The 11,903-nt window shown below is 34.0% G+C and overlaps 1 protein-coding gene across 7 annotated transcripts in view; it reads left to right on the top strand.

The window, feature by feature from the left end:
• YTHDF3 (YTH N6-methyladenosine RNA binding protein 3) overlaps positions 1-7,016 on the top strand; it is a 41,867-nt gene extending 34,851 nt beyond the window's left edge. For all 7 annotated transcript variants that reach the window (XM_037730978.1, XM_037730977.1, XM_017507357.2 and 4 more), the window contains one exon: positions 3,919-7,016. In XM_037730978.1, coding sequence (XP_037586906.1) covers positions 3,919-3,942 — 24 coding nt within the window. In that variant the 3' untranslated portion in view covers positions 3,943-7,016. The remainder of the gene's footprint in view (positions 1-3,918) is intronic.
• Positions 7,017-11,903: the final 4,887 nt, after the last annotated feature.

Genomic DNA, 11,903 nt, shown 5'->3' on the forward strand with positions numbered 1-11,903 from the left:
TTTTTTGAGACAGAGTCTGGCTCTGTTGCCTGGCTAGACAGCAGTGGTGTAATCTTGGCTTACTGCAACCTCCACCTTTGTGGGTTCAAGCAATTCTCCTGCTTCAGCCTCCTGAGTAGCTGGGATTATAGGTGTGTGCCAGCATGCCCAGCTGATTTTTGCATTTTTAGTAAAGACAGGGTTTCCTCATGTTGGTCAGGCGGGTCTTGAACTCTTGACCTCAGGTGATCTACCCACCTTGGCCTCCCAAAGTGCTGGGATTACAGGCGTGAGCTACTGCGCCCGGCTGCTCATTATTTCTTAGTCTCACATTTTTAGTAGTCTAGCTGATAGTATGCCCATAGATATTATATTAAAATATTTTAATAGTGGCACTCGGGAACAGTCCATTTTGGTAATATAAATATGGGTTTTTTTTTTGGTGGTGGGGGGGTCTTAAAGCAGAGGTTTTTAGAAAATGGATCATAAACTTTTAGAGGACTTGAGTTCTGTTGATGGACTTTTACCATGCACAGAGGACTTTGAAATTTGTATTCCATCTGGACATTTTTCTCCTGTCTGCAAACTCATGTATACAGTTGCCTATTTGACATCTTTAGTTGTCTCATAACAGCCTAAATTTAATGTAACTCATGTTTTTTGCCTGCTGCAAACTTTATCTTAGTAGAGGAGAGGGTATGATACCACTCTCTTTTCAATTGTTTAGGCCAAAAGTTCCGGACTCCTCCTTGATACTCATTCTTTCCAACCCCTTATCTAATCCATTAGTAAGTCTTGATGGCTTTGCTTTCAAATGTATACTGAATCCAAGCACTTCTTACTAACTCCACCTTTTTAAAATTGTTAATTTTGTCTTAACCATTCAGATTTATTGACATACTGGCTTGTTAACATTTTCATTTTCTAATAATATTAATAAGCCTTTGTATCTGGACTTCATTTTTTTAAAAAGCAGTCATTTCGAAGACTTTTCTTTTTCCTTCTAAAACACAGGCTTTTAATTTTTCTTTTTTAATTTTTTAAAAAAATTCCATTATGATGTTTTTGGAGACTTTTAGAACCATGTTTTAGAATTTCCAAACTTGGGTTTTTCCTTGTTACCTGTTTTGTTTCCAAAATTCATGTCAGAAAATGTGATCTGTATGATACTAATTCTTTGACATTTATTAAGGTTCACTTGATAGTTGCTCATTGTGTACCTTGGTAGGATGTGTACCTTGTAATAATTTGTCTCAGTTTTCTGTATTCTGTGTACTCAATCTGTATTTTTACTAGTGTATAAATGTGTTGTTTTCCTGCTGTCTTAGAAATTTGTCAGCTTCTTCTTGTACTTGACAACTTATTAATATATTTAAAATTATAGTTTTAGTTTAGTATTGTTATAGCTTTTTCAAAAACTGTTATACAGCCTGTGGTGACCATTTTGTCTCCAACGGTGGGTTTTGACTTAAGTCCACCATCTGATATCAGTATAGTTGTATGAGTCTTTTCATTAGCTTTGTGTTGTTGTATGTCTCCATTAATCTTAACTTCTGTTTCCTTATGTTTTAGGTTTATTTCTTATAAATCATGTATAACAGGATTTTAAAGTTTTCTTAGCTGATACCTGGTTTCATTGATGACCCTGCATTTATCGTGACTCCTAGTTTAAATTTGTAAATGATATAAATGCTCATTTCTACCATCTTATATTGTGTTTTCTAATCTAGATTTTTCAAACTCATTTTCTGTCCTTTTGGGGCATTTCCTTTATTCTCCTCTTGTCCATTGAGTTGGAAGTTATACAATATATATATATAGTTGTATTATATATGTAATCTGTATATGTTAGTGATTTAGTTACAGTACATAGTTGATTACTATTCAAATTGAAACAGCATAACAAATGGTCCTCATTGTTATATCTGATCATCTCACTTGCATTAAACCAGTCTTTGTCTAACTTATCCTTAAAAAGAGTTGCATTTTTTTTTTCCTGTAGTTTCTAGGACTCGTCATGGAGTTGAGAAACTTCTCTTAAGTTTTGCTCAGTTATTTTATGGGGAGAATGAGCAGTATACCCTCACATCTTTTTACTTCATTTCTCTGTATATTTCATATCTAGCTAACTAGAGTGTGCTTCCAAATTGCTCATCCAAAGCTATTTGTTTCCTTCAGCAGTGAATTAAACTTTCTTTCTTTATGTTTCAACTGGTTTGTGAAACGTTTTAGGACCTTTGTAAAATTAGACTACAGCTTCATGGTACCAAATTCTTGTTTTATCTTTTCTTCCTTTGCTGATATTGTGAGATTTTTGTTTTTGTTTACTCTTTTGAAACATGTGCTTAACCTTGCTAGCTGTGTCTGTTTTTGTTATTTTAATCTTTCATTTCAGTGTATCTCACTGATACTCATTAGTCTATGAAATAGTTTCTTTTATGGTTATGTAGTAGGACATTTCTTTTATTAGCTTTATGTGTGAAACAATGCTCTTCAAGTTCCAGGAATGTATTAAAATGAAAAAGAAAGGACTTTTAGTAACAAGGAGAACTGAGGTTCTCTTTGAAATTTAAAATATAGTTTTTAGGTGGTGTCACAGAGGATGGAAAACTAAATTGACCACTTGTAAAATATGATTTGTATTTATTATGGAACATGTTTTACTCATTTACAAAAATAAAAAGAGAGTAGCAAAAGCAAAGTATGAGTCTTATAATGTGTTAGACACCAGTGGTTTTCAAAATGTAGTGTTTGGACCAGCAGTCCAGAATCACCTGTGAACTTGCTAGAAATTCAAATTTTCAGGTTCTACTTCAGAGCTCTGGGTCCCAGATGTGCCATCCAGGTAGGTGACTCTTGTTACTAGCTTTAGAACCACTAAGTTACACATTAAATCAAGGTTGTACAGACTATTTGATGTGTTCAGTTAATAGGCATGTACAATGCTAGTCATTTTTTTAAAATCAGAAATGTTAATAGATAAATACTTGGTTACTAATAAACATTAACTCGGTTTAACTTTTGTTCAAATAGTTTTTGCTTTCTAAAATAGGAATTATAATTTTTCTCTCAATTATGTCATAAGCTAGCATTAAGCTGAATTTGTCTAATACTCATCTTACTTTTTCCTTTTCCTTGAGATGGAATTTTGCTCTTGTTGCCCAGGCTGGAGTGCAATGGTGTGATCTCGGCTCACGGCAACCTCCGCCTACTAGGTTCAAGCGATTCTCGTGCCTCAGCCTCCCTAGTAGCTGAGATTACGGGCATCTACCACCATGTCCAGCTAATTTTTGTATTTTTAGTAGAGAACAGGGTTCATCATGTTGGTCAGGCTGAATTTGAACTCCTGACCTCAAGTGATCCAACTGCCTCGGCCTTCCAAAGTGCTGGAATTAGAGTCATGAGCCACGGTGCCTGGCCTCATCTTACTTTTTAATGTGAAATGTTATAGGTGCTGAATGAGAGTGTAAGAGACACAGGAAATTTGTGGTTCAAAGTGTTTTTTTTTTATTAATCTGAAATTTTCATTGAATTCAATTGTACTGCAATTTAATGTAACTTTTAACCTTTTTCTCCTACTCCTACCTCAGCCAGTAGTTTTTAGTCTGTTTGACACCTCAAGATCAAAAACTCATTGAAAGGACTGAAAAGACGTTATTATATTCTCACCATAAACAAAATCCTGTGGGATGGTAGGGCTGTGGAGAGGATCTATACTCTCCTGAAATAGGTCTTTGTGTTTGGGAGTTCTTTATTTAAAGTGTTTTGTGGAAATAATCTCACTAGGGTATATAAAGGTAATTATCAGTTGTTTTGAATTACTTGAATTGTATGTGAATTACATTTGAATTTTATGTGATTTACATTTATATATGAATATAGTTTAAATCGTTAAACAGTGAAAGTTTTTCATTATAATTCTTTCTGTTTTTCTTTCAGGAGAGAAATAGAAACAAACAATAATCGTATGGAGATGTCTTGTTAAAATTACAACACTAATGATGTAGACTCTGGAAATGCCTAATAAGTCAAAGAAGACGTTATTAAAGCTTTTTTTCTGCTTAAGGTGACATCTTTGAACACTTTAACACAAAATTGACTCTTGTAATGGTTTTCATCATCGCATCTGCCCTTATACTCTCACCAAACACACTTGAGAACTGTAACTTCGTCAAGCACTTTCTGTCCTGAAGCTTTTACCAGTATCTGCTGTCTTTTGTAATTATGCATCCTAGCTAAGGCACAGAAGACTGAATGAATGCAAGGATTCATTAACTCTTTGAATTTGTTAAATACTAACAGTTAACCATTAGAAGTGGTTCAATGATGTAAGAGTCACACTGCTTCAACTTTTTCTTTGTTGTAGTTTTTAAATTGTCGATTTTTAGCTATTTGACAGATTAAAAGCAAAATAATCATGCCATATTTAGTCCTGGAGTTCAAGTCTAAATGTTTATGTGAAAAATTATTGTAGTAAACTTTTAATATGGCAAAGCAACCTTAAGCTCTATTTTAGCCAAATGAAACATAATCTGAAATTATATTAGAACATTTCCCTTGTCTTCAAACTGTTTGGTGTAACAGAATATTGATATGCAGCTTGGTGGATTTCACCAGTTAATGCACATTCTTCTTCCCTCCTCCCCCCCTTAATATGTATACTGAAAAATGTGCATTTGTCTGAGGAATTATTTTGTTTGCTACCACTTAATGAATCTCAAAATTTTGAGTAAATGTACCTCAGTCTAATCAGACTTTTTATGACCTTTATAACTACATTTAAAACCCTTAATTCCTATTTCTGGGTGTTTGCGAGCCTGATTGCTATCATGAAGTAAAAATTTATTACTCTAGGTATTCACTAGCTAAATAAACATAGTTCTTGTTTAGCAAGCATATATTGTTCCTCAGCTTTTTTCTCCAGCTTTTGCAGTGTCCTGGCATCCTTAAAATACTTTGAAAATATGGCCTTGATCCATGGATTAAATCAGTATCTAAGTGAATGTGTTGATGTTTTATTGATCAGATCTATATAAGTGGGAATACAGCATATATCTGGATATTCTTATAGTTATCTTTTTAACATCTTATTTTTTTCATTAATTACATATCAACATTAATTTTGTATCTTGAAGCAAATTGATTTTGTATAATTAAATGTGTCAAGCATCTGTATTAATTGATTTGATGGCATAAGGTTATGAAAATAATGTACTGCCCCAGGTATTACTATTTCAAAAGGAGAAAGCTATGTAGACAAATACATTAAGGGTGAAAATAGCAATACAGTAGATTTGAATACCTTGATGTTTTGCATTACTTCTTATGTTTACATCATGTTTAGAAATGTTTTCATTTACTATGGTCTTTGGTCACTTCAACTCAAAAACCTAGTGATGGATTTCTTTGAGGCTTTCATTTATATAATTTTGTTTTATACAATGTTTTTTTAAAAATGTGCAAATACTGTATTCAAGTGAAAAAATACAGTATTTGTAGATAACCATAGCTACTACACAGTTCTTTAGTAGTCCCAGTTTAGTTATATCAGTGTTTACTGAAGGGAACATCAAAATATTAATGATATATTATAAAATAAAGACTTTCTTAAAGGAAAATTGCACCTATTTTACCTTTTTAAGAGTAAGCCATGAAATCTTGTAACATGTCTCTTAACTATTTATAATGAAAAGTGGCATTTGGGTATAGTCACCACAGCAATGTTCTACATCCCTGAAATTACATAGGTAGGACATGTCAAAGATGACTGTCGTCATTCTGGAGGTCCTATTAGAGAATACTATAAAAGGGTGACCTTGTAGGAAGGATGTGAGTCCTCCCCCTGAGGTTCTCTTTTTTCTTGGTGCTTTATTAGCAACTCTGGATATTTTTATAAAACTAGTTACATTATAAACGGTTTCAAACGTTTAATTTACATTAGGTTTTTATGTAAGAGTGTCTTGGAAGCACTCAGCAAGCAGACTGACTGCAATAGACTCAGACATGTGAAATAAATGTAATTGAGAGTCTATTCATGGTGAGGAGTACATCCCAGTGCCTTTAACCTGGATTTCTAATCTTAAGCGAAATGGGTGCAGCATTCCTTTGGGAAAAAAAACCACCATTTTTCTTTTCAAGTGATAGTTTTGTGTTTTCTCATATAAGTTTTCTCCAGAGCACCCACCTTCTCTTCCTTCTTGGTCTGTCATTATACCGCAAAATATTTTTCCTCTAAATGAAATTATTACAGGTTGTCTCAAGCACAACCGAATGTCTCTAAACTATGGGGACCAAAAGGGAGAGAGCCTGGGGTCTACAAGAGGAGACACATCATCAAATGTTTGATCACAAATTAAGACATTATTGGCCCAGCAAATTTCTTGCTTAATGTTTTTTTCAAGTTCTGGCTTGAATATTTCTTATTAAAGCAATTTTATGTGGGTATTTTATTTTGAAAGGTATTATAGTTTGTATATTTAACAGTAAGGAGGAAACTGTAACCAAATTAGTATTTCTCTATACATATTGGTACTTGAAGATTCCTTTCAAAAGAAACCCAGCCTTTTCCTAATTTTAGTACTTAATTTCTCTTTTTAATTTAAGTGATCTTTCTAATTTGAAAGCTGTGTTCTTTTTGAATACCATGCATGGGAGTTAAGCTGATGTTAAAACAGTTTGCAATAAAAAAAAAAAAAGAATCAGCTTAAGTCATTTAATCATTTCAAGTGCATTCTGCATCCTTTAAAAATAAGTTTAAGAAATTTAAGAGAATTGTGTTTTCATTAAGTTTTGCATATCTTTTGTTATGCCATGTAAATTCCCTTTTTCGTATGATTAAAGGAAGGTTATGATAAAATGATTAGTTCATTTACATTCACTTGTAGCAATTACACGAGAATTTGAATTTTGTCGTGTTTGGGTTTGTTCATTCCTGTGAATGATGGTACAGTTAGGTGAGATTTTCTGTTATGGTACCCAAACTCACCATTTGGTCCTCTTTAATCTTTGAGGGTTTCAATAAAAATTGTTCACTCCTATCTGTGTTCTTTCCATTTTATCTTTATAAATATGTATTGCTTGCCAGAAAATGTAACATTTTTGCCTATTCTGTTATGGATTTCCTGATTGACATACCATTCACATACAAATGGATTGTATCACTCCTTCTAGTTGACTGTTTAAGTAGAGGAATTAAACAGAGGGAGCATAACAGTTTACCCTATTTCTTATCCATTCCAAGGAGTTTATTGACTTACATGCTTTTAAACCTAAGCCTAGAGCAAAAGAGAAAGAGAAGACCTGTTTATTTTTTGTAGCAGGAGGAAATAGTGGCAGCAGCTAATAATCTTAATCCCCCATTCTTGGTACCAAGGAATGCTTTTCTAACATTGTCTACAGTACCCCTTGGGGTTGATAGAGTTTTTATGGCCAGGATCATGGTGACTTTGGATGATGCACTGATTATTGCTGGGCTCTCTAAGGTTATTTGTTGAGAGAAGAAAGCTACAGAATTGTTTTGTGTTGTCAAAACCAGCAGGCTGCGTATAACACTGCTGGTCTGTGACCTGGGCACAAACTTGAAGAATCACTCTAGGTGCCTACACTGCAGCAGCAGCAGCGGCAGAATCCCCGCTTTTACTACTGGTTGTCTAGAGAGAACGAGGGTGTATGTCTCATCAGTATATTAAAATTGAGGCCAGTCAGTCATAGTTGGGGCCTAATTTGGCTTGGCTTTAGTGATACTGGATTTGATCATTCTAGTCTGTGAACCAACATATTCTTGAAGTCAGAAGTTAACTGGCCAATTCAGTTATCTCTGCTTTATAATCACAGTACTTGCCATTGCATAATCTTGATACATTATTTTCTCATTTCTTTTGGTGCAACAGTGAAAAAAAGAACTCTTTCTCCTGTGTGTAGTAGTGGCAGTTTAAATATAGGCTATTTATAAATAGTGCACCAAACAGAATGTATTACCTTTATAATTTTAGTTACCTTTATAACATTAGGACTAAATGTAAATGAAAAATTGTTTTTGCAAAGCTTAGTGCTTTGAGGAAGGTTATGAATGCAAGGTTACTGGAGTATTCCCCACTTTTTTCTGCCACCCTACTTGTTCCTTCATAGAACACATCTAAAGATTTAGATACTAGAATGTTTCTTAAAACAGTATTAGATATTTCTAAGAGACCCGTCTATAACCATAGTGGAATTACTGTCTGGGGGAAGATTGTAGTATTGGGAGTTGAAAGACCAGAACTAGTTATTTCTGATTAGTAGCCTCAACACTGATCAAATCTCGTTTATTTTATTTTTAGTATCCATATTAATAAAATCAGGAGGTTGGAGTAGAAAGCATCTAAAGTTCCTTGCTGTTCTGATATTTTATAATTTATTATTTAAATAGGTAGTTTTGTAGGTTATGCTTTATTCTAGCACTGGTGAATTATTTTTAAAGTGATGCTATATATATTCATATATAACACATGTTGGTTTCCAAATATGATGTTACTTGTTATTTTTAAGAAATAGGGTTTCCTTTGGCTGCCCTGGCTTGTTTTGAACTCTGGGCTTCAAGTGATCTTCCTGCCTCAGAAAGTGCTGGGATTATAGGCATGAACCGCTGCACCTGGCCAGTATGATTTTTAATAATCATCTTTTATTTTATTCAAAGTATATGTCATGAGTAGCCCAGAAAATATTTATTGGTTGGAACTGATCAAATATGACTGCCACTTTCAGTGAATTATGGTCCAGTGGTATAAAATTTTCACCTTTTCCAAGTGTTAGTAAAGAGAAACAAGAAAATATGTGTCCCAAAGAAATTTAAGCTGTTTTTTACATTCTGCCATTTCATATTTTATGTGTTTTTAAAATAGACCTAATTTTTTAGTAAAGTTTTGCAGAAAAATTGCAAAGACCATACAGAAAGTTCCTAGCATTCTGCACTCAGCACTATTAACATCTTACAAACGAATGAGCCAGTATACGTTATCACTAACTAAAATGTGTACTTTTGCAGAATTCCTAAGTTTTTATCTAATACTTATTTTCTGATTCAGGATTTCATCAAGGATACTGCAATTACCTTTAGTTCTCATGTGTCCTTGGGTTCCTATTGGCTGTGATGATTTCTCATTCTTATTATTATTTTTTTTTTTGAGACGGAGTCTTGCTCTGTCGCCAGGCTGGAGTGTAGTGGCGCAGTCTCGGCTCACTGCAACTTCCGCCTCCTGGGTTCAAGCGATTCTTCCGCCTCAGCCTCCCGAGTAGCTGGGACTACAGGCGCGTGCCACCACACCCGGCTAATTTTTGTATTTTTAGTAGAGACGGGGTTTCATCATGGCGAAAATGGTCCCGATCTCTTGGCCTTGTGATCCACCCACCTCGGCCTCCCAAAGTGCTGGGATTACAGGCGTGAGCCACCACGCCCGGCCCTCATTCTTGTTTTTGATGACCTTTATTGTATTGAGACATACTCAGATAATTTTTTTAAGCTCCTATCTGCACCAGAGCTTACTAACATGGGGAGGAAACCATGTTAGTAAAGTGCCATTTCCATCGCATCAGATCAAAGATACATACTACCAACTTTTTATGATTGTTGATGTTGGACCTTGATCATCTGGCTGAAGTAGAGTTAGTTAGATTTCTCCACTGTATAACATTACCCTTCCCCCCACCCACCTCCTTTCTGTATTGCACTCTGGAAGGAAGTCGCAGCCCACATTTGAATAAGACACTATGGTCTCACTTATCCTGGTGGTTTCAGTGGGGAAGACAGGAAGGAATCTGTCTTCATACCTTTTGTCCATATCTCAGCAGGCTTGTGTGCCAATACATTTTTTTTCCTATATATTTTTAAAACTCCCTTCGCCCGATTTTCCCCTGATTTTCAACAGGATAGTTGGATATTAGAGGAATTGTAATACTTACAAGTATTCCTTGAATTCTAATTGTATAATAAAGGGATTGGAGTAGTCATAGAGAATATTTAGATGAAAGCAAAATACCTTGATCTTATAGGTAGAAAGAGGCATTCAGATTTAGCTGGGGGAGAAAAACGATAATTTATTATGTTTATGGTTAGAATGGTGTATTCCCTTAAAAAGAAAAAAATACTCTAAAAATAGCTTGGCATCTGCTTTTCGATCAAATTCTTTTGAAATACTCTTGAGCCTGCTGTGTAATATAATGGCCAAGACCTCAGACTTTAGAGACAGATTGATCTGTCCTGGAATCCTAGGCCCACTTCTTAACTACCTGGAAGCCTCAATTTTCTGGTCAATTAAAAAATATGAAAGGATGATAACAGAACTTATTCCAGAAGGGTTAAATGAGGTGATTATCAAGTGTTTAGTACGATCCTTGGACCCATTTCAATTTACTTGTTAACTATCTTTTGTTTCTTTGGGAGAATTTAGAATTTATTGATTGCTATTGAAGATTTTTTTAGCAGAGTCTTTACAGCTTCTAGCAGCTCAGAGTTTGTAGTCAAAGTTGACTACTTTCAGTTTGTAGAGTTACATCATTGAGATCCTGAGAACAGCCACTGTATGAATAAAGCTTTGTTAAATTATAGCTTATCTTTTGTTTTTGCTACTTTTGATTTCCAGTGTTTTCAATAATGGCCATGCCTTTTCCAAGTAAAATATCACAACACAGAGCTAATCCTGCTAGAGCAGATGGCAGAACCAAAGGCGAATTAGATTAAAAGGAAAGCAAACATGGGGGAATAATGGTAAGAAAACCTATAAACAATAGAAGAAAATTAAACCAAAGATGAAAATTGGATAAAGAAGATGTATTTTGGTTTGCTTATTACAAATGCCACTTGATATTTAATATCATTTAAATATATAAGTAAATTGTAAACACTTCGTTTTGTCTGTTTGGTATCATTTCAGAATGGTGGAAACACTAATGCAGATGTGTTACTTCCATATTTCCTCAGTGAAGTTGTGCAACCTTAAAAGGAAGAGGTATTTGGTATACACAAATTTAGATGGCAATTCTATTCTAGTAAATATTCAAAAGGAAGATTATATCCTAAAGTTTACACATGAAATATGAAAGTTAACTCCAATATAATGCTGTTGCATGCTAATATTAAAGTTACTATCTCAACAAATATATTGTTATTACTACTTTGCTGGATTAAGTGACTTGGTGTCTTCTGGAAAGCAGCCAGTGCTGAGATTACAATTGGTACTTGAATCTCAGGTATTTTCTAGTTTGCTCTTGTTTGTATGCCTTCCTAGAGTTATTTGTGGTTCTTTCTGAATTGGTTGATTCCAGTTATACTTGTTTTATTATGAAATTTAAATATGTAAATTGATAAAATGTAACTGAAAAAGAGTTGTTTCTAAGAAAACTAAGTTGACTGCTTTGGAAACACCTGGTAAAGGTGAGTTGTCTGATTAGGTGGATGAAAACTATTAAAAGCCATGGGACAATCACAAAAATGTAGAAGTTTTTATTTAATTTGTGAGTGTTTTTTCACTTCTCATTCCACTGAGAAAATTTAGAGGATACGTAAGTGTATCCTTCTATGAAGGTGTGCTTCATAGAAGAAAAGTATTAAGGAATTGAAATAACAGACTTATTTAAAGAAAAAATCTTGGACCTATATCAAATAATTGAATTAATATGTCTGTTTTAATTTAAATTTTTAAGGTAGGTTTGTATCATTTAAAGTCCAAAAGAACATTTTTCTCTGCATTAAACAAGTTGAACATCTTCTGCATGTGGCTGCATTTGAACATATGTAATAATGAGCTGTTACGATATCTTTGTGAATAAACGTAATAAAAAGTATTCATGCCACTTAGAAAATATAAAGTGCTAGCACATAATTAAGTGTCTAAACTGTAAGAAATGTTTTTTCTGTGAAATGTTGGGAGAGAAGAAATGCACCCAACATC

This window comes from Cebus imitator, unplaced genomic scaffold (assembly GCF_001604975.1).
Source record: "Cebus imitator isolate Cc_AM_T3 unplaced genomic scaffold, Cebus_imitator-1.0 Scaffold373, whole genome shotgun sequence".
NCBI lineage: Eukaryota > Metazoa > Chordata > Mammalia > Primates > Cebidae > Cebus > Cebus imitator.